This window comes from Gobio gobio (assembly GCF_949357685.1).
Source record: "Gobio gobio genome assembly, chromosome: 12".
Taxonomy (NCBI): domain Eukaryota; kingdom Metazoa; phylum Chordata; class Actinopteri; order Cypriniformes; family Gobionidae; genus Gobio; species Gobio gobio.
The window spans coordinates 21,292,486-21,316,226 of NC_137105.1; the positions used below are offsets into that span (position 1 = coordinate 21,292,486).

Below are 23,741 nucleotides of genomic sequence, written 5' to 3' on the forward strand. Positions count from 1 at the left end.
TGTAAACACCGTCCACATGCTTTCTGCATGCAAAGCCCTGATGTGCACAAACATAACAGTCAAATTACCCAACATGCTTTTCAGGGTTGTTTTCCTTTCTCACGTGTAGAGGGGCCGTTTTCCTGGCATGTTTTCTGTTTGACTTGGGCTCTCCCAAATAGACAGCACTATTTTTGTGCTGTTCACACTCCATGGTGCCAAAAGGAAAACAGTCGGTCTGGGGATTGCACTGCATGAACGGGCTTTAACCTTGGCTTACTAGCCAGGGCTTGTTTACACACAGATAAACAGACCGGCATAGTTTCATTGTAAACAACCGACGGTCTTATCTTTCATGTTTTATCTCACACTTCACTTCCTCTCCTTCCCCCACCGCGCTGTTTCATTCTTTGACGCGCGACACAATGCTTTGTGTCAGTATTTTACGCTGACGTTTAGCTCGATAGATAGATAGCCTATATATGGCTAAACATTTTTTCTTCTGAAAGTGTTCGCAACCGTTTTTTAAAATAATTTTTAATGTTATAAAATTGCCTTTTGGAGAAACTCGAAAGTAAAATGTTTGTAACAAAGCCTTTTTCCTGTTCTAATGGAGGCAGCCAGTCGTATAAGCCACTTCCCCTCTTGTCTTCGTGTAGCCTACCTTCAAAGTAGCGACAGTAAAATTGTATAGGCCATACTGTAAAAAATGTGAGCATGATTTACCTGCAGTTTATGTGCATAGGTTAAAAGCATTGGTCAAACATCTGGCCAATGAACTTATCAAGCTCTATTCAATTGATATACGTACTACAGATATCTACGTCTGTCTAAAACAGTACAGTCTATTGACTTATTGCTGAAATATATAGAACAGGCCTACAAACACATCAAAACATTGGGGTAAGATTTCAGTAACTTAAAAAAAAGAAAATAATACTTTTATTTAGCACACATGAAATTGATCAGAAGTGACAGGAAAGGTATTTACATTACAACATATTCCTAAAGAACTTCAAATAAATGCTGTTCTTTTGAACTTTCTATTCATCAGGGAATCCTGGAAAATATAAGCATCACAGTTTCAAGAAAAATATTAAACGGCACATCTGTTTTCAACACTGATAAAAAATAATAGGCACTTTATTTTAAGGTGAAATGGGTGAAAAAAAAATATTTTTTTGAAGGATAATGTGACACTGAAGACTGAAATAATGGCTGCAGAAAACTCAGATTTGCAATCACAGGAATAAATCACATTTTAAAATATATTAAATGCAAAATTATTTTAATAATATTTAACTGTACTTTTGAACAAATAAATGCAGTCTTAATGAGCATAAGAGTCTTTTGTACAGACCCCAAACTATTATCAAGACACATTTTTTAGGAATAAGAAATAATTGCTTACAGACTGTGTGGACTTGTTTGTGTGCATCATATACAACATTTACTTTTTAACTGCAAAAATGCTTGGCAAAATATAAAACAGAATCAGAATATGCATGTATCACAGATGAAGACAGACCATCATGTTTTAGTTGTGTGCTAACTGGTCAGTGTGAGTCAATGTGCATTTATCCTTTCTTGCACTATGTTGCATATTCAGAACTGAGGGGTGTGAATATTGTGAAAAAATTTCCATCCTTCTGTGTGAGTCGTGGGTGTGGAGGCAAGCTGTTTGCTCTTAGTCTCAAACTTGAGAAATCACGTAACTTACTCAAAATGCTGAGTAAGTCTCGTTCCAGTATACACAGAAAACTGAGAATAAACCACCAACGTTCTTACTTTGATTTATTATGTTAATCCATAATACGTTTATTTCTAACGACCATGATGGGGAAGATTCGGGCTACGCAACACGGAAAGCATGTCGCATCTTAGAGGTTAAACGGAAGCCCGCCCTTTTTGGATGACCTACTTTTAGGAACCCCACCTATCTGAGCTCAAGTCATTCAGTTCAAATGTGCTGCAGCAGCACACTGGGTGAAGTTTCAACTGTTTTTCCTTAGCAGCCCAAAGCGGACAGCACATCTGCCACCCAACCCTCCTCATAGCGTGTGTGTTTGCATGCCCTGTTTGGCCTCTCTCTTTCACACACACAGACACACAAACTGCTTCCCCTGGCTAGCAGCCTAACCCCCATGCCTGGCCTCACTACCCTCCCAAGATTCCACGGTCTCTGGGTTCAAACAGCTCATTCTCGAAAACACAAGCTATGGTGATGATGCTGTTGTGGCGTATAACACTGCAATTTATATAAAGATTTGTGTAATAATGTCAGCTACATTTGAAATAATTTGTATATATATTCTAGTCACTTGTATTTTACATTTTCTTACTGGAATCCAAGCCCCCCTTTTATAGTGGGGTTAGCTCTTTATATTTTTATATATGAATACTTTAATTCTTATGTAATACTTTTTCTAACATTTTTATATTTATTTATATAAATATATATTTATATTTGATATATTATTTAATATAACACCATTCAGCAGCTGTATTCATAAATTACTGAGGGAATCGATCTTTACAAGCTTTACAGGAAGCAGTTATTTATAAGAAAAAAACAGACCAAATGCAATGATTGTCCTGAGACTTCCACAGAAGATATATGTACATTTTTAATATTTAGACCACTTCTATTATTGATTGCTTTCAGGATGTAAAGAGAGTTTCAACCAGTATAAAAAAGGTGTTTATGAAAAACATTACCTTACCTTTAATGTTTTTTTTTTAAGCAAAGACATTAAATTGCGACAGTAAAGACTTTCATAATGGTACAAAAGCTTCTTTTGAACTTTCTATTCATCAAAGATTCTGATTTTTTTTAACCTGTTTTCTTGTTTCATCAACACAGGAGATCTGCTTTCCTCAGTATTTTGCTTTTGCTAAATGGAGACATGCCCCTTATTTACATGGAATCATGCATCTCTACAAAATTAAAGACCTTTATGCCTTTTTTCTTTACAGCTGACTGCCAGAATACCAGTTTCAACAGATATAAAAACAACAGAAAAATCCCAATCCTGCCATCAAAATGTAATGATTATGATGCAAAACCAGATGTTGCCTTCTAAACTTCCATACAGTATAAATAAACGTGTTTCGCTAATAAGAGTCCTCTTTTGTTGTTTACATGTGTTAGATGGTTTAGCACTTTGTGCAGGCTTAAGAAGCAATTATTTTATGATGTCCAATTAGTGAATTTGATCCATGGCATTAAATATTTATTTAATTGTTTTTATTATCAGACAAAATGGCTGAACCTTCCCTATATTTATAAAGAATGAAACATTGCACTTTAATAAGACACTAGTTGCCTTTGTTCTCATGTCAATTATGTGAGTATAATATATACACATAATAATTTGTATTATTGGATCATCTTTTTGAAAAAAACAAACAATGATGTACATTGTTTAAAAGACATTAAGTGTTGCCCATTTATATAAGCTATTTGGCTACTTTTTTTATACGAATGTCAAACAAAAATTCCCTTTATTTCTTTAATTGCTAAGAACATTAAGGAATGTTGAACATTTCTAAGGACAGCAAATGTCTTCCTCAGTTGTAGCACATCATAGACAGAGAAATACATGCTCATATGTCTTTTTCTCTCAATCTTCCCTGATGAGGAGGGGGACTGGTGTTGCCTTTTGTCTGCTCAGCTCTGCTCACCTAGACAGAACAGCAGAATCACAGCCCTCCTGCAGGGATACACACCTATATGATTTGCACACATTTACACGTTCGCACTAATCATTTCAGTGTAAGAACAGCTAATTATCACGAAAAAAACAGACAAAGAGAGAGACACATTAAGGTTAGTGTAGCTACAACAAAGAGATGCAGCATACTCATAGGCTCCGCCCTGGATTCTTTCACAGAAAGCTGTTCATCTGAGGTCCCTGAGTTCCCTGAGTTCAGTTTAGTTCACTAAAGCCAGGTCTGTGTACGCACGTCATGTGGGAGATGTCGTGATTACTGGACGACGCTTGTGACAACTGTCTTTTTAAGGAGACAAATAAAAGGGGCTGTCGTACGTTTTTCTAAAAAAAAAATATTTTTGTTTAAAAAAGCGAAGTGAATATGTTTCATTTTTTCGATATTGTTATTGCTATCATTCCCATTGCTGTTTCATTTTTAGTGCTATAGCTATTCTTCAATATTTCTTTTAAAGCAGCATCTCACTGTGTCCCCGTTTCCCCTTTGTCCACCAGTCGCGTGAGGTTACGAAACATTCATGGCAACAGTTTATATTATAAAAGCACAGACTGTCCATCAAAAATCAAACCACAACATATGTACGATAAGGGTTTCGCTTCTTTATTTCAGTTTTGTCTTGAATAATACAGGCGTTGGCTCAGTGTGGACTCAGTGCGCGCTCGTCTGCGCATGCCACACTCCGCTGGCACAGCTAGCCAGACGCGTGCGAGTATCTCACGATTCCGCTCGTTCGCTGCGCCGACCTTTCCCCCAGTTCTCGAGCACCGGGTTCACCGGGTTTACTCTGACACCGCTGACTCCTCTGTAACGCCCCCCAACAGCCACGCACCCCGTTTCAGCCAATCAGCGAGCGATCACGTCCTGATCACGCGCTGCCTGATTTTCCATTGGACCGTTTCCGCTACACCTTTGTTTTTGATTGGTAACATGTTACCACCCGCCAGAGTGCTCTGAATTTTGTTTCTGTTTTTTTTTCTTTCTTTCTGTTGTTTTTTTTTGAGCTTCTGATTCACTCAGCTGAGGTTGGACCTTGCTGTAAAAAAGTGGTTAGACTTATGTGCCCGGGCTTCGTATCACAGCTGTCTTTCTCGTTGCTTTTAAGAGACGTACATATATGCTGAATTTTGCTTCTAACTCCGGCCGGGTAAGTTGATTTTATTGACAAAGTGGCTTTATTGCTACTTTTTAGTATTTGCGCATTGACCCACTAATGACTTCCTCTTTTACTGTAAGTTGCACCCCATATACAACGATTTCATGCTCATTGACGGAGAACAGTTGACTTTGAGCAAAGCAATGTTTATAATTTCTGTTCACACACACACAAACACATACTTGGTCACCCTGACACTTGAAACGAGCCACGTTCTTTGTGTTAAATTGCTTTAATTCAATTATAAGTCACGATGAGCCATTTGCCGCAATCATTGTTGTGCATTTCCCTCCTGCATTGAGCTGCAGTGCTACTTTACGTTCAAAGTGTTGTCATCAGTTTTTTTTCTGTTAGCGACCTTATGTGCCCCCTGAACATGCTCTCGAGTTTGACCATATTTTTTCTCCTCCTTCATTTATACATTCAATTGTCAAGTTATTTCACAATGCATTCAATTTCAATTTTTGTATTTCAAGTTATTACAACAACGTTGTGCATTTTCTCTATCAAGCTTGGCGTATCATAAGGGACAAAAAGAGTAACATTCATGCAAAACGTCTTGATATGGTTAACCACTTGGATTAGACTTTTTTTTGTTGCATGGCATACTCGCATGGCTTTTTGGTTGGGTGCACGTCACTCTTAAATCTATATTTGGCGATGGGAGGTCCCCAGCAGCTCACGGTTAACTCTATGCAAGGCGCTGGGTGGGTGTAGTCGCCAAGTACTGGGGCCCCTTTCTTTGCTTATGAATGACAGCAGTAGCTATTTACAGCAGATGCATAACAAACATCACCATTTTCCCATTTTCATTGTATGCCATGCAATTAGATTGAATTATAGGAACCGTTATTGTGATGGTGTCAATTCAGATTCAGTGTTACTGAGGTTTATAAACTAGCCCACCGAGGCGTTAAAATAATAAATGTGCTTTTTTTATAATCTATAGTCCAATCTTGTGGACATCTGCGAGGTGATGATGGAGAGAAACCGGCTTGACAGTGAGAAGTGCTGCTCCTCCACTCTGGAATACAATGACCTGGAGGCTGCGGAGGCTTTGGTGTGCATGAGCTCCTGGGTCCAGAGAACGCACAAGCCTCGCCCACTGACGCCCACCTCAGACTCCTGTGATTCTCTCGCCTTGCAGCCGGAACTCATTGAGTCCCCTAAAGACTTGGTCTCCCTCTCATCACTGGTGAGTGACTCTAAATTGACTCTGTTGGAGCATTATGAATAAATTTTTCCAAAAAAGGTTTGCGGATGCTGCCTAAGTGAAGCTGTTATGGCCTACATCATTTTGAAAGAGGAAGTGTAGATTTGCTAGGCTGGGATAAACTACTCAGATAATAAACAGATTTTAAAGCACTAGGCACTGGATAGTACAGAATTAGCTACAAATAGCTACAAAATTGGTGTCTCATCATACACTGTGATTTTCTGTGAAATCAATCATCACTTCCCAAAAATCTTGTAGTATATTCCAGCATTAAAGGAAATACCCAATGCTCAATGCAAATCTCTTTTCTCCCACCAGTGCATGACCCCTCCCCACAGCCCAAGCTTTGCGGAAACTTCTGGCACAGCGGTTCTCAGTACCTCAGTGGCCTGCTCAAGTCTCAAACCACACCCCAAACTATGCTCAGCCTTGACCAACAGGGCTGCATGTCACATCAACTTGCATCCCAGTACCGCAGTCCTTCTCAACCCCGCTCCGCCGCAGACGGCAGAACAGTCCTCGCTGCACAGAGCCACCAGTGTTATACGACACACCGCCGACAGATCCGTGGACCATAACATTCCGTCTCCAACCACAGGGCAGGAGAAGCCATGTTCCGCAGAAATCCCTCTACAGCACACAGAGCCCAATGCCAACCTCAAAGCAGAACTGCAAAGCTGCAGTAGCCCATGTGACACTGCAGAAGCGGAGAGAACGGCCCCTTCTCCTGACTCCCCATGCTTTGCTATCCCCACTTCACAGTCCGCCGTTCCACAGTCACACATTTCCAGCCCGCCGGTGCTCTGTCAGGTGTTCCCTGTTAACGGGCAGACTGGAATCATCTCAGCGTTCGTTCAGACTCCAGTTCAGATGCAGACCTCAGGGTCGAAGCCCATTCTTCCACATTCTCAACCTCTCCTGGTGAGCTCATCTGTGGCTCAGGGCACTGTGATGTTTGTAGTCCCGCAGTCTCAGGTATCCCAATCCTCCACCTGCCAGCAGAGCATTGTTACGCTTGGGAACACGAAGCTCCTGCCTTTGGCACCCGCTCCAGTCTACGTGCCCTCAGGTCAGAGCGGCGGATTGACACAGTCTGACTTCTCACGCAGGCGGAACTACGTCTGCAACTTCCAAGGATGCAAGAAGACCTACTTTAAAAGTTCCCACTTGAAGGCTCATTTAAGAACCCATACAGGTTTGTATCCATTTGGCAGACAATACGGTTTTGTTCCAATAGGTTGCACCCATAAACATGTTAATTTATCATCTCCTTCTGTTTCTCAGGTGAGAAGCCTTTCAGTTGTCATTGGGAAGGGTGTGACAAAAAATTTGCCCGTTCTGATGAACTCTCCAGGCATCGTCGGACACACACGGGTGAAAAGAAGTTCGTCTGTCCTGTCTGCGAGCGTCGGTTCATGCGAAGCGACCACCTGACCAAGCACGCACGGCGTCATATGACAACCAAGAGGTCTACAGTGTGGCCTACCGAAGTTCGTGACATAAACAAAATGGCCACTTCCCAAGCACCATCTTCCATGCCCCTTAGTGTGCTTCTTCCAGCCTCAAACTAAGTTTAAACTAGACCACTCACCTCAGTCACCTCAGGACAATATCCCACTGACCATTTAACAGTGGAAATACAAGAAAACCAAGGCTGCTACACATCCATGTACATAAAACAATGTGACATTGCACTGGATTTTTACTTTAATCATGGTTGTTTATAAGGATTTCTTGTTTACTTTTATATAAGTTATGTCTCCCAATATGTATCCACTCCCTTTGCCAAAGTCTTTGCATCAGTTCATCTGTTACTTACTCTTTACTGTTGTATATTTGTATATAAATATTACTATCTATATGAATGTAATGTGTATTCAAATTTGCATTTATTGTTGATATATAAATAAATGTTATTGATGTTACTTCTGTTAATTGGACAGTATTCCTGTATGTGATACTACCTGCAATATTCCATATTATTTAATAATAAACATTTGTAGTAAGAATATAGAATTTGTTTTATTTGTTACATCTGATAAAGAAATGAAAATAAAGGACTGAAGTCTAGTTAGATACATTTAGGTGTTTAAGACAACTTACACACTAAACATTATTACTTAGTCTTAAAAGGGGAAAAAAGAACCAAAAACACTTGAAATGGTTCAACAAAAATGTTTTTATAAGAAAAGATTAAACTAAGACATTAATATGAACACAGGCTGACAAGACAACGTGTAAAACGTGGATAAATAAAACAATAGAATCATTACCTAGCCACTAACTGGTGTGACGACACAGTTACACAACACCAGCTCAACATCAATTTTCAACATTATCACCCCACAGCACCCAGTAACCAACCTCGTCCAATCACATCGCTCCATTGTGGAGCGGTTAGGGGGCGCGACCAATCACAGAGGATGACGAGTTGTAAATATGGCAGCAGCAGCTTGACAGACAAGCCTCCGCCCATTTGCCTTACTGACCGATATTTCCAAACTGAAAAAGAAAACAAAAAAAATAAATAAAAAATGCACTATAGGTCGATTTAAGATATAGTATTTTCTGTTTTAATTATGATTAACTAAACCAAAGTGAGAAGTAAAGAAAATGGGAAAACTCTACGATGGCCTGTCATTTTGTTAAAAAATATCAAATTGACACAATACAATTACTTTTTTATTTTAGTTTTACTTTATACCGTTGTATGTGTTATAATTAACGATAACGTGTATATGTGATAATAATAATAGCCTTTTAACAACTTTTCGTTACTAGAAACGGCAAATTGTAATATAGGTGAAGCGCGCCCCCTGCTGTCTCTGGCATTACAGGCAGTTTATTGCATAATATTCGATGCTTTGTTTTATTTTCTCCAGTGCTGATTCCACTGCTATCGCACAGTAGCTAAAATGGCGTGTGTGTGTGTGTGTGTGTGTGTGTGTGTGTGTGTGTGTGTGTGTGTGTGTGTGTGTGTGTGTGTGTGTGTGTGTGTGTGTGTGTGTGTGTGTGTGTGTGTGTGTGTGTGTGTGTGTGTGTGTGTGTGTGTGTGTGTGTGTGTGTGTGTGTGTGTGTGTGTGTGTGTGTGTGTGTGTGTGTGTGTGTGTGTGTGTGTGTGTGTGTGTGTGTGTTGATCTATTTTATCTTTGCATTATAATTATATTGTCAAAAAAGAAACAATCGAATAGTCATCAATGAATTACTACTAAGTACTGTAATGTCGTCAGCGAGAAGATTATGAAGATGGTGTACGCAGCTGATCATTTTTCATATTGTTGTACAAATGTTTAGCTTTGTTGCCACAATTTATTTGATGAGTTTCTACAAAACATGTCACATCTGTGATATTGTCCTCCTGCCACTAGGAAGCAGTCTCCCAAAAGCATTCAGTATTTTATCCCAGGCAGTGACCTCTTGGGCGTTTTTATTTATTGTTCCTTGTCCCGCGTCCTGGAAATGGTTTTTGTTATAAGAAAACAAAGGATTTCAATATTTTCGCTGTTGTAAAGTGCATTTTCAACATAATTTGTGTTATGTCGACTTTGTCACAAAGCTCGTATGAATTCGTGTTATGGTTTGGCTGTAGTGAGCAACTGCCTTAACAGCTGATAGTTTGTTGTGGTGTAATGTTCCATCGAAATAAAATGCATATACTTATATAATTCCTCTTTTTATACACCAAAGTCTACCAATTATATTAATTCATGATGCTCACCGTGATCTTTGTGCGTGTCGACACGAGAAACGAAGAAAAACAAAACATTTACGGCCACGTCAAAGGGGTGATTTTATGAAGGTAGTAGTTGTTTTAAAGACCACATGTCTAGTTTATGGCAAAAAAATAAAAAGAATATTTCAGTTTTTTGAAAGATTATGGATAATAGTATGGGTTGATGTCATGTATTTTAATTGTTTACTTAAATCTGGCGCGCAAATTGCTTCCTGGTAGGTTTTTGTTGTTGGCTGGTTATGAAAAGAGGCTGTGAGGAATGTATTTTTCCCCATACATCAGTCGGAATGTTGTTTTACCTTAAACAATATTTATTGTGTCCTGTTTGACGTGTCATCTGTATGTAACTTGTGTATGTAAATCTGTGACTTGAGTGGTTTAAATGGCACTGCGTGTCGTTTTATTTCACCTTATTCTGTTTGAATGGAATTAAAAAGTATAACTTATTATGATAAAGTGGACTCATTATAACCAGGAACTCTATATCGAGTAAATGTAAGATTTTCTTTAGTGGGCAGTTAACATGAACGGACATTTCGCACAAGATATTCTAAATGAAATGGTTTGTACAAAAATATTAACTTGACAATACCTTTTTCCCCCCCTTTCGCGCCCTTTTAAACCTGCTTGTGTAACCTTGTTCATTCGGTTTTGTAACATTTTTTTTTTTTTTTTGGTTTTGTAACACTTCCCAACCCCCAACACGTTTGAATTTCCCGCGAGGCGTATGTCTCACGTGACGTCTTGAGGCTTCTGATTGGTTCATCTGATGAGAGAGTTAAAAGGACCAAACAAAGCAGTAAAGTTTGCCCTTTCCTATTGGCTGAGAATGAGCGCCAAGAATTGAATATAAAAGAGTATCCCCGGCATTCCTTATTCATTTCCTTCGCTTTCTTCGCTTCAGCTGGACTGTTGACCTTCGAGCTCATACTTTTGCTTTTATTTATTTGTATCCGACTTGTTTTAGAAGTTGTGTTATATATATATTTTTTAACTTATCTTCATTTTCTGTTTTACCTAACTAACGCTTTAATCTTAACAATGATGTCAACTCGCTCCCCACTGAAAGCCAAGAATGAAAACGCAGTTTCTGCTAAAGTAAATAACATGTCCTTGGTGGACAAAGAAAACACGGTAAGTTTATATTTTTTAACTTGTTACCAGATATTTATACGTGTAATTCTAAGGCATGTAAGTTACTGAGATGATTTAATTTCCCGGAGTACTAGATCAATACTATATAATGTGACCGAAATGTTACTCCTGTTGTTTAATTATAATTCAAATACTAAACTGTTAGTCATGATGTAGATTGTAAAATGTGTGCTTTTGTTCTGTCCTCAGCCTCCTAGTCTGAGCTCCACCAGAGTTCTAGCGTCCAAAACGGCGCGCAAAATCTTCGATGATTCAGAGGTAAGTTACACACTTTAATTGCAACCCTGCACGTTTCTTCAGGATTTATAGCAATACGTGAATGCCACAATATATATATATATATAACGTTACCTATTTATTTCTCGAGCGAGAAATTTGAAGTAACTTGGATAAAATTTGGCGCCAAAGTTGGGCTGGTCCACCGAACTATCTGGGCTTTTGATAAGAACAATGACGAATCTAACTAAAGACAATGCTATATGGGAACTTAAAATGGGTGCTGTGTATTTTAAGCCTGTTAATTTATTGAGTTATGTTGATTTGGCGGGGCAGTATCGAGCTGATTTAATGTTGTGTAAACGACACAGGAGTGTTGGCAACGCACATATGAAAATATTCTGTAACAAGTTATATGTTTCGAGCAATGTTTACATTTACCATATTTTATTCGGTCAACTGGAAGAACACTTGTTTCACCGGCAAGCTAAACCGGAAGTAACGTTAGTGGGTGCAGAGAGGTCTATACGTTTATAGAAGTACATTTATAAAGAGCTACAAATGCTAATGTTTTTTAGAAAACGGCAAAGTGTATTTAATTTATACCCTTTACGTATTGGGGGCGGGGGTGAAATTTTGGTTACCAAAGCAAACCCAGGTGAAGCTAACTTTTCATGACATTCCCATAAACATTGTGTGTGTATATATATATTTTTTATAAATACATTTTACTTTGGTGGGGAGTGCATGTAATTAAAAAAGAAAATCAAGTCTTCAAAATGTGTCATGCACATGACTGGTCAATCACTACATGTGTTGTGTGTAGTTATTAAAGGGATAGTTCACCCAAAAATGAAAATTAAGTCATTTACTCACCCTCAAGTTGTTCCAAACCTGTTTGAGTTTCTTTATTCTGTTGAACACAAGAGATATTTTGAAGAACGTTTGTAACCAAGCAGATCGAACAACTATTGACTATGATTGTAGGGAAAAAAATACTATGGTAGTCAATGGTTGCTCGATCTGCTTGGTTACAAACGTTCTTCAAAATATAATTTGTGTTCCGCAGAATAAAGAAAATAAAAACTCATACAGGTTTGGAACAACTTGAGGGTGAATAAACGACAATTTATTTGTGGGTGAACTATCCCTTTAACTATGCTCCTCCCATTAACATGCAACATAATGGGTACTGGCAATTAGATTTATAATGTGTATATATATATATTTTTTTTAATTAACTAAGGAGCAGACAAAACCAAGGAAAGGAGCTGTGGAGGAAGAGCCCCTTCTAAAGGACAACCCCAATCGCTTTGTCATCTTCCCAATTCAGTACCATGACATCTGGCAGATGTACAAGAAGGCAGAGGCCTCCTTCTGGACTGCTGAGGAGGTGAGCTTCAAAGTATATTAGCTACACCAGAAGAAATGAAAGTTTGTTCCACATTATGGTTCTTAACCATGACCTCAAACACTACCTTAAAGCTGCTTGTATGATTGCTGTGAATTTAAAAAAAATTTATATATACATTTTTTTTCCCCCAGGTTGACCTGTCCAAAGATCTTCAGCACTGGGATTCCCTGAAAGAAGAGGAAAGATATTTCATCTCTCATGTCTTGGCTTTCTTTGCTGCAAGTGATGGCATTGTCAATGAGAACTTGGTGCGTTCATAGGCAAACTTTCACAAGATTTTTAAACTTCTGTAAGAAGTCGCACTTTTCTTATAACATGTGTTCTGTGATTTTAATCTAGGTGGGGCGGTTTACTCAGGAAGTCCAGGTGACTGAAGCCCGTTGCTTCTACGGTTTCCAGATTGCAATGGAAAACATTCACTCTGAAATGTACAGTCTGTTGATCGACACCTACATCAAAGATTCCAAAGAGAGGTGAGCTATTGGACATGTTGTGGGAGTTTTTGGGGGCAATGATGAGTGGCGCAGGGGTACGTACCTCAGCTGATAATGGGAGCTGAGTGTTGACTGCTCAAGATCAGTGGACATGTGGTCTGCTGGTTGTAGGGTGTCAGCACGAAAATATCGCCTTTACTGAGCTCCCTAAATTATGATGTCTAAATTCAATCTGTTTAGACATTTAACCAATAATTAATGAAGTGTTTCTTTTGCTCCTGTAGAGAATATCTGTTCAATGCTATTGAGACGATGCCTTGTGTAAAGAAGAAGGCTGACTGGGCGCTCAACTGGATTGGTGACACAAATGCACAATACGGTATGTTGTATTTACATACTACTGCAGTTTATTTACTGATACATTTAAGTTATGGCCAGAGCTAATTCAAATTTCTGTATTTAGGGGAGAGAGTGGTGGCTTTTGCCGCAGTGGAAGGAATCTTCTTTTCTGGGTCTTTTGCTTCTATTTTCTGGCTAAAGAAGAGAGGACTCATGCCTGGACTCACCTTCTCCAATGAACTCATCAGCAGAGATGAGGTAACCATTTTGAGATGTCTTCTAACACGGGAATTAATGCTTTCGGATGTGTAGTGTGAAAGTTGAAGATGTGATCTTAAGTTTTATTCTCGTTCTCCTCACAGGGTCTTCATTGTGACTTCGCCTGCCTCATGTTCAAGCACTTGATCAACAAACCATCAGAGGCTACAGTAAAGAAAATCATCATGAATGCAGTTGAAATTGAACAGGTTTGTGTGCTTGCGTAACGCAATCCCTTTCAGGATTTCCACTTTTATGGTTTCAAGTAGTGCCAGTCTTTTTTGCCTTGGATTCCTTGTGTAGAAGCTATACTTTAAACGGCTTTTGGATGAAGTGCATGCTACTGGCAAGAGACCCAATCTGACTTGTCCTTTTGATGTCCTAGGAGTTCCTGACTGATGCCCTACCAGTAAAGCTTATTGGCATGAACTGTGACCTAATGAAACAATACATTGAGTTTGTGGCTGACAGGCTATTGCTGGAGTTGGGATTTGACAAGGTAGGTTTATTAGGTTATTTTTAATATAGCCAAGTTTGACTCTGACATGTTAGACTATGCATTTTGCATCTTTGCTCATGGTGGTGCTAGTCTTTGACTGACTGCAGATCTGTGGCCTTGCAGTTGGCTAACATAAGACTACAAATAACTTCTGTGCCTTCAGTTTAACAGATGGCTTTTTATGTGTCATTAACCTTCTACATTTCCTTCTAGGTCTATAAAGTGGAAAACCCTTTTGACTTTATGGAGAACATTTCCTTGGAGGGCAAGACCAACTTCTTTGAGAAACGAGTTGGCGAGTACCAGCGGATGGGAGTCATGTCTGGATCTACAGATAACACATTCAGACTGGATGCTGATTTTTAAAGACCCAATCTAGGTGCCTAAATGGACACTTGTAAGCTATGGACCCTTTGGACTCACTTCTGCCTCACTTATTCTACAGTGTTTACATGATTTTTTTTTTTTACTTTTCATTAGTTTTAATGAGATTTAATTGTAAAATTTACTTTTTATTTTTGTTGTTTTAAATGATAATAAAAAGAACACAACTACTTCCTGCTTTTCTACTCATTGCTTTGCCTCTAGGGTGTGGCAGAGATGAGGATTAGACATGTCTACAACACTGGGAGGTTTAAAAGTGACTACATCTGTCTCCTGCAAATATTAGTTATGATGACAAAGCAGGCTTCTCTAATCAGTGTTGAAATAGGGTAATTTATTATAATTAAGACATGAAGGTACCTTATCTTGTAGTTTTTGAACTAGAGGGTAAAATGGCAATGTTGGTGCATGTATAGTGCAGAACAACTTCCTGAAGTCCAAAACAACCCCCTAAAATATTACAATGGCAAGTTTTCCCACATGGCTACTGTTGTTGCATACACAGGCTTGATGAATTCTTTCAGCTGATGTGAAGCTTTTGCTCAAACTGATTTCAAGACCTCCCTGTTTTTCATTTTGAAATATGACTCAAAATTGGTTTTCACTGGAGGTTTTTTTTTTTAAAGAATTTTAACAGTTCATAACTTATCTTGGAATTCTGGTCAATACAATAAGCCGGTCATATTGGCAGTTGAATGATCCATATTCTTTTTGTTGTCATATTTTGAACTTCTCAAGGTTAATCAAGACTTAATGTTTTAATGCACTGAGTGGATTATATGATTTCCATGCACATCTCTTTAATGAACAACATTGCTGACATGGAAACTTGTAAAGCACTCAATATATTTATAGTAGTCATTATCTGGGGCACTCGTGGCATTAGCTGGTGACTGGCCGTTCTCCTCTAAGTGCTCTCCGGACGTTTCAGAACTGTTTCTACATTAACTTTGTTGTAGGAATGCGTTCCTTAAACATGAAGAACAAATCGTTAATTGTCCGGCCTGATTTTAATATAGCTCAGTTTAGCCTTTATGCTTATTTACATCTGATTTCAGTTTTCTTTCGCACCTAAAACAACAAATCTTTCCTCAATGCACATTTCTATTTTGGAGTGTGGCACAACTGTCATTGACTTGTCAATTGATCCGTACAGCTGTGAAAACACAGTGATGGATAGTCATGAATGTGAGTCTTTCTGTCTGAGTAAGTGTCTGAATATGAACAGTGATTGACTCTGGGACATGCACATTACTGTGAGGATCATTTATATGGGTTTTTCTTATTAGCATGCCTGTCAGCGGTCCATCATTCTGAAGAGTTAACAGCTGCTTCAGCTGACATATTGACACACATTAGATCTTGTTAGCAGACATATCACTGACACAGCCCAGTGTCACAACAGGTTTCTACAAAAGTTATTTTCTGGCCTTTTTTAAATCCATTTTGTCATTAGTTATGGATATTCTGGAAATAGAAGATATTTACTCACATGTAAAGTGAACTCAACTTTAACATGTATATTAAAGGCCCTGCAAACACTACATGATGTGGATCAACAGCCCAGCATATGATCCAAATCACTCTTGTCATGTCACAAACAGGTTGATCAACAAACCATTGTTCCCAATGTAATGAATGTTAAAAAGCATTTGGGCTAAACAGTTGCCACACTCCAAGTGGTGGTCTACTGGTAAGCGCAGCTGTCTGAAACAGGCAAATCCTGTGTCCCCTCCATGCCCTTTTAAGGAGACAGGACCCTGTCAAAGTGCTTGTGTTGGATGCCTGCTTTGTTTGACCACTGGGCCTCCCACACAGCAGCGCTTCCTAACTGACGCTAATAGATCACAACCCAGTAAATATTGCCATGGTAGAATTACAACTGTTACTGTACTTTAATAGCCCAACAGGAATTTATCTTTCCTGAACATCACAAAGGCACACTTTTCTCCAGAAAGATACCAAACCACTCTCTGACCGCAAAGAAACCATTTGCAATGATCTCATTTTGGTAAACAGCACCATCAGAGCTATAATAAGATGCTAGTATCGGTCACAGTACGTGAGGGTTCAAGGAAATCCGAATGGATTGTGTTCTGTAGATATCTATCAAGCTAGGGTGAAATAATAGCACATCTAACAGAGAGGCTTGAACTTTATGATGCTCAAAAATGCTGACACATAATCCAACTTTGGCACAGCAAGCCAAAGGGTCTATAAGAAACTCCAGAAATCTGATAACAAAAGGTTAGAAAATACTACCACGCTGATATCACGGCTTTTTTCAGTCAGGTTTGAGCTTTGAGGATCACAAATAGAACATTATCTCCTGTTCACCAAGCCTGAAACAACACTAGATAACACGTACACACCAAAACAGGAGGCAATAGCACCTTTTACGCCAAATGGTGACCGAAAATGAATTTGTAAAATGCGCGTTTTCACCCAAAGTGTATGTATAGAATCAAACTACAGTATTTCGCAAATACAGGAATATCCAGAGGAAACATTCTCTGTTTTCTCACAGTGTCGAGTGATAGAGATAACGGGGGAGAAGGTGACAAATAAGGAGTTGGAGCCAAGCAAGCAGCACTGATGTGTTGCCAGGAGCACCTGTCACTCACCATGACCCTAAAAGGACAGAGCTGGGCCAATCAGAGAACAGCAGTTGCAGAGAAAGGACACAGGTCCTTTCTAACACCCCCCACACCTCTCAGCTGTCTGGCATGTTATGGGCCGATCGCATACCAGGCCATTTGACAAAGGTGGTGTTACTCAGGTTTGGCTCCTAGATGTGACCCCACACATCTAGTGTTACAACTCCTGTGTTCTGAACATTCGAATGCCTGAGAAGTCAAATTTATTTTTTTGACATTGTATGTCATCAGTGACCGTACACGTATATTGGTATATTGTTACGTGTCAAAGGTCATGATGTGTGATTTCCTGACATTACTAAGTTTATTTGTTTGGTGTGTGTAATGGCATCACACACCGACTATTTTGCATGTGCAATTGTCTCTAGCTTTTGTCTAATCTTTATTAAAATTCTGGTCGATACGATTATCATTGGCCAAAAATTGTCAATATTATGATTCTATATTATTTTGTAAAAAAAGAAAGAAATCTGTAATTTTAGGCAAATTTAGCATATTTTAGTATATTTTTACAGTATTGTGGTCAATATTACATTTCTATACTATTTTGTCTAAATAGATAAATAATCAGATGCATGATACAAGTGAATTTGGCTATTTTAGTATTATTTATAAACTATTATGGTATTTATTCATATTTTGTTATTAGTTTTTATTTTAATTTTTTTGTAATTTTATTATGTGCTTTTGTTATTTTTATAAATATACTTTTAATATTTCTATTTCACTTAAATTTGTTTTAAGTTTTCAATTAATTTCGTTTTTTACGTTTAAGTTTCTAATAATAATATTTTATTTTATTGCAGCTGTATTTCATTAACGGAAACAAATTTTAATAGTTTTAGTTAACATTGGCAACACTGATTTTGCCATTATATTATAATTTACAGTATGACAAATTAATATTCATTTTGATATTTGCTATAACAATGTTTTAAAGTTTTTTAAACAATACTTTAGCAAAGTGTAAGATGACAGCAAAAGTGATCTTCATGTACAAATAGGATAAAATAGCATGCACAATTAAATATCTAATATCTTACTCTACCCATATGATAAAAAAAAATTATTCTCTAATATATGGTCCGATAACCATGGTGTTTATCAGAGGTGGACAAAGTACACAACTCCATTACTCAAGTAAAAGTAAAAGTACCACTGGTCAAATATTACTCCGTTACAAGTGAAAGTTGTAAAAAACAATTTTTACTTAAGTAAAAGTACAGAAGTACTTGTTTATAAAAGTACTTAAGTATCAAAAGTAAATTTCCTTTTTTATGTCAATGCATTATTTTATTATTGTTGCATTGTTGTATAAATGCATGCTATAGCCATCACGGTGGTTTAAGCCAGTCAGTGATGATCTATCCGACATGCTAGCATACGACTATCTTGAACTAATTTAAATACTTGTATAAAAGTTACAAAGCTGCTGTCATTTTAAGGCAGAATGCACAAATCCTATACACTGATACACATCCGATATTCCCCCAACTGTTTACGTTCACTTATGACATAATCAACTTTGTTTACGTGAAAACTTTCCAAAATGAAAATTTTGACATTTTGTGTGTTTTAGTCTGTTTAAGTGCGAAAAAAACACAAAAGAAAGCTCTATTCAGTACTCATGCTCTGGCATCTCAGAGGCACAAAAAACAGACTGAACTGAGTTCTTTCATCATCCACATGTCTATGCTTCTCTTTCTCCCTGACATTTACGTTTTTTTAACATTTTATGAGACATTCATCAAGTGTATGTCAACGAAACTAATCTTTAATCTTTTCAGAAAACTGAAACATACTTTCTAATATGGCCATGGGTGCACACACTGTGCCGAGGAACCGTCTTCCTCCATTTTGCTATAAACTGATCATTGTTCAAAAAAATTTGGGAAATTATGACCCTACAAAAGTGATTACTTATAGGCTGTTCTCAAAAAAAAAAAGAAATTCATCCAATGACTTGCAAAGCTGCTACAGAAACAACTTTCGACTTTGAGGATCTTGATAGAAATGTAGTGGAGTAAAAAGTACGATATTTGTCTTTCAAATGTAGTGAAGTAAAAGTAAAAGTTTCCCTAAAAAATAATACTTCAGTAAAGTACAGATACTCAAAAAGTGTACTTAAGTACAGTACTCAAGTAAATGTACTTCGTTACTGTCCACCTCTGGTGTTTATTGTGCATCTTTAGAAGAATGGCATCATGAAACAGTTAGCACAAATAAATTATTTAGCCACATTTATAGAAAACAATGTTGTTCACATTCAAATCACATCCAGGATATAAAACATAGGAATAGAACGAGGAATGGAACGATGAAAGAATAATACTTGGCTTCGTTTGGTCTTTCATTTGGCTCTGAAATCCTAACAAACAGTTTCTACTGCTTATTTTGCTACCAAAGAGGATCTGTCACCTCTTAAGAAACATCTGTCCATTTTAGTAATCATACCGGAGACCATAGAGTACAGGATATACTGGCTGTGGGCCATTTTCTAGCATCTCTTATTTGGTGTTGTGTGAACTTCTAATCCCGCCCCTGAATCCCCCCTCAACCACTAGCATATTTAAGGGACATTCTTCTCCCATGCCCTTCATCCCAGTGGAAACCCCAGTCTTGTGCTACAACTTGGTGAGTGCTTGCTACTACCTTTATCTATGGACTACTATCTATGGAAGAGAGACAGAGAGAGAGAAACAGAGAGAGAAAGAAAGATTTGAGAAGGGATAACCCAACACTTCATCTCCTATGGGAAGGAACCTCTGGAATTGTTGATGCAGATGATGGATGATTGGTTGCTTTTACATCTATGGTCCTAACAGAAACTACTTTTTCTGATTAAGACCTTTTCTGATCTCATCCTCTGTGGTAATATTAGATCTGTAGCTGTAGCTAGAGAAATGTAGGAAAACAGATGGTTGGGCATAAAGAAATAACTCTGGAGGTAATGAAGATGAAGTATTCGATTGAAGGATTCGTTGGATTGGAATCCATGTCTAGATCTCATAAGGGTCACGTGAAAATGCTCTAATAAAGCGAGTCATCAACAGATGAAGTGACACATCCTGCCAGTGGATCTCTTACAGTTTCTAGACAGCTGAGGAGGCGACCCTTAGGTCCTGCTGTCGTTTGTCATCAGACAACTGCGAAATAGCTGCAGATAGGACACTTGGTCAGGGGCTTCTGTTCGGAATGACAAGAGCTGATGCCTAAAATAGTTTAAAGGGGTTCTGCTGTGTTTTTGGCCTTTTCTACTGCAGGCTCTATCGTGGCCATTTTAAAATGTAAAGCTAAAAAAACATATTGATGTACAGTTATACACTCTCCTAACGCATGTTTTCTTTCTCCTAGGACCATTCTTAAAAAGACCAATCATGTGCGACGACGATGAGACTACCGCACTCGTGTGCGACAATGGTTCTGGTTTGGTCAAGGCTGGATTCGCCGGTGATGATGCTCCCCGTGCTGTCTTTCCCTCTATTGTTGGCAGACCCCGTCACCAGGTGGGCCTCCAAAGCATGTTGTAAATTCATGATTTGCATATTGGAAAATGTAGATTATAAACAAACAGAAATACAGATTATAGACCTAACCCATGACTCTTTTACCTCAGGGCGTGATGGTTGGTATGGGTCAGAAAGACAGTTATGTGGGAGATGAGGCTCAGAGCAAGAGGGGTATCCTCACTCTGAAATACCCCATCGAGCACGGCATCATCACCAACTGGGATGACATGGAGAAGGTAGCAATCGATGAATTATTACAGAACGCTGATTTGATTTTCATCCATTAATCAAACATAAGGATTTTCCTCTCTTAGTTTGATCACCAAGGGTTCACTCCATGCATTCATCCATTCATTTCAGATCTGGCACCACACCTTCTACAACGAGCTGCGTGTGGCCCCTGAGGAGCACCCCACTCTGCTCACTGAAGCCCCCCTCAACCCTAAAGCCAACAGGGAGAAGATGACACAAGTAAGCTAATGCAGGGGTTTACTCACTTTTTTGATATGGGCCCCAAATATGAATGTCCCCTCGGGAGGGGCCCTATCATCACCCTCCTATAATAGTTGCACAAGCCCTTTTTTCAGGTTTCTCAGAAAACACAAAAAAACTATATTAACTATATGGTATAACTATAACTATAAAACTAACATTATACTACAGGGGTAGATATGCATGATCCATTCAACTGAGGATGTGGGCGATTTTACCAGAGGTGGCCAGCATCATGAGGAGATTAACTTTTTTGTCAAAAAATGACTCTATGTTGTGGAAGCATATAATAGTGATATATTTTCAAACCCATTTATACTTTAAATAAATGCAATAGTAGCCTATAACTGTATTGGTGTAAAATAATGAAAATCTCAACTTATTTATTTGTTTTATTCATTTATTTATATTTCTGAGCGTTTTCACGGACGCTCTAGCACCCCCTTGTGGCCCCCTAACGCATTACATTAACCGCATGTGTTCAGCATTGCTGTGCTAAAACCAACGCTATTAGTATCATTGAATTACTATTGTTGTTTTTGTCAGTAATTGAATGAGATTTGTAATATTTTCTGTTCTCATTTTTAATTTTAGTTAAAGTTTTAGGAATTTTGTTGTGTTTTCTCTGTAAATATATCGTTAAAGGTTTTATTAAGCTTTAGTTTTTTTTTATTTATTTTAGACATGTTGACTTGACAATAGCTGAAATGAAATAAGTTTAAGATTTGGATGGAACATCCATCCATCCATTTTGACCATTTTTGGTGCAATAGATCTAGAATAATAGACCTATCCATCTATCTATCTAGCTATCCATCTATCTATCTAGCTATCCATCCATCCATCTATCTATGTTTGTTATGATTTTATTTTTAGTTGACAATAATAACCCTGGCTTTATTTTTCTCACTTTTCAGATCATGTTTGAGACCTTCAACGTCCCTGCCATGTATGTTGCCATTCAGGCTGTGCTCTCTCTTTACGCCTCTGGCCGTACCACTGGTCAGTGTCTATCAAATCCCTAGAAGCAATACATGCATTAATTCCTATATACATCTGTAATAGAAAGCAATACATACTTGAAATGTCAATAGAATACTTGATATGCCAATGCGTCATGTTACAGGTATCGTGCTGGACTCTGGTGATGGTGTAACTCACAACGTCCCCATCTACGAGGGTTATGCTCTACCTCACGCCATCATGCGTCTGGATCTGGCCGGTCGAGATCTCACCGACTACCTCATGAAGATCCTGACAGAGCGTGGTTACTCTTTCGTGACAACTGGTGGGTGCTCTATGAAAAAGCATACTTCTTTTGATGATTTTGTTTAGAAATTAGTAAACAGAATTGACCTCAGAGTTTTAATATTAATTTTAAATTGTTTATCTCACTGCTTGGCAGACCGTTTTGTACAGTGTACACTTTTTGTCAGTGTACTATACAGTTAAATAATTTCAACGCAAATCAATATGTCATATACACGTTATTCATTCAGCGAGCAGCCATGCAATAAACAGGGTAATGTAGTCATGTATTGTCAGTATCGCAATAATTCCTAACACACTTACTCTCTTTTCTCTTCCATAGCTGAGCGTGAGATTGTGCGTGATATTAAGGAGAAGCTCTGCTACGTCGCTCTGGACTTTGAGAATGAGATGGCCACTGCTGCCTCTTCCTCCTCTCTGGAGAAGTCCTATGAGTTGCCTGACGGCCAGGTCATCACCATTGGAAACGAGCGTTTCCGCTGCCCCGAGACCCTCTTCCAGCCCTCTTTCATTGGTATGTTTTAGTTGGGCCACAAATGACTTCATTGCATCAATCCATGTTGCTGTCCATACATCGGAAGTGCTCCCTTCTGAAATATACAATGTGACATTGCACCTCACAGGTATGGAGTCTGCTGGCATCCATGAAACCGCCTACAACAGCATTATGAAGTGCGACATTGACATCCGCAAGGATCTGTACGCCAACAATGTCCTGTCCGGTGGTACCACCATGTACCCTGGTATTGCTGACCGTATGCAGAAGGAGATCACTGCTCTGGCCCCTAGCACAATGAAGATCAAGGTAAACTTGTAACTGACTAAATGAGCTCTTATTTGTTTTATAGCTCCAGTTTTACAGTCTAACTAGATTCATGTTCTTGTGTTCGTCCTCTAGATCATTGCTCCCCCTGAACGTAAGTATTCCGTCTGGATTGGCGGCTCCATCCTGGCTTCCCTGTCCACCTTCCAGCAGATGTGGATCAGCAAGCAGGAGTATGATGAGGCAGGTCCCTCCATCGTCCATAGAAAGTGCTTCTAAACTTCCAATCCTCCTCAAGACAATCCAACTAACCCTCCGTATGCATTCGTACTGTGCTTTGTGCTGTATATACATGTACTGTTGTAATAAAAGTTGTGAAGTGTAACAGTATTTTTTGGCCCTCTTTGTGTTTTGTCTTTGAATATTTAATGAAGAAAATATAGCTATTGCACATACATTTACGCAACAAAAACTCTAATATCTGTACATTTGGTAAGCAACTTCTCAAAACTTTACACACAATGTGGAAAATTGACCAA

The 23,741-nt window shown here is 38.5% G+C and overlaps 3 protein-coding genes across 4 annotated transcripts; all 3 read left to right on the top strand.

Annotated features, from left to right (window-relative positions):
• The first annotated feature begins 4,361 nt into the window (after nt 1-4,361).
• klf11a (Kruppel like factor 11a) lies at nt 4,362-8,092 on the top strand. The gene is made up of 4 exons (XM_079830299.1): nt 4,362-4,855; nt 5,814-6,059; nt 6,399-7,275; nt 7,365-8,092. The coding sequence occupies exons 1-4, from the start codon at nt 4,826-4,828 to the stop codon at nt 7,649-7,651; spliced, it is 1,440 nt and encodes a 479-aa protein (XP_079686425.1). The 5' UTR covers nt 4,362-4,825; the 3' UTR covers nt 7,652-8,092.
• A 1,396-nt stretch (nt 8,093-9,488) lies between these two features.
• rrm2 (ribonucleotide reductase M2 polypeptide) lies at nt 9,489-14,684 on the top strand. Of its 2 annotated transcripts, none has more exons than XM_079830338.1 (10): nt 9,489-10,947; nt 11,158-11,226; nt 12,431-12,577; nt 12,730-12,846; nt 12,938-13,071; nt 13,317-13,411; nt 13,496-13,629; nt 13,734-13,838; nt 14,015-14,128; nt 14,342-14,682. In XM_079830338.1, exons 1-10 carry the CDS (start codon nt 10,855-10,857, stop codon nt 14,492-14,494), a joined length of 1,161 nt encoding a protein of 386 aa, XP_079686464.1. In that variant the 5' UTR covers nt 9,489-10,854; the 3' UTR covers nt 14,495-14,682. The 2 variants fall into 2 exon arrangements, with proteins under 2 accessions (XP_079686464.1, XP_079686465.1); XM_079830339.1 differs by having other exon boundaries at nt 9,591-10,947; nt 12,437-12,577; nt 14,342-14,684.
• Nucleotides 14,685-19,716: 5,032 nt separating this feature from the next.
• actc1a (actin alpha cardiac muscle 1a) lies at nt 19,717-23,592 on the top strand. Its single transcript, XM_079830726.1, has 9 exons — nt 19,717-19,803; nt 20,524-20,675; nt 20,786-20,914; nt 21,039-21,149; nt 22,088-22,172; nt 22,297-22,458; nt 22,762-22,953; nt 23,063-23,244; nt 23,338-23,592. Exons 2-9 carry the CDS (start codon nt 20,547-20,549, stop codon nt 23,479-23,481), a joined length of 1,134 nt encoding a protein of 377 aa, XP_079686852.1. The 5' UTR covers nt 19,717-19,803; nt 20,524-20,546; the 3' UTR covers nt 23,482-23,592.
• Nucleotides 23,593-23,741: the final 149 nt, after the last annotated feature.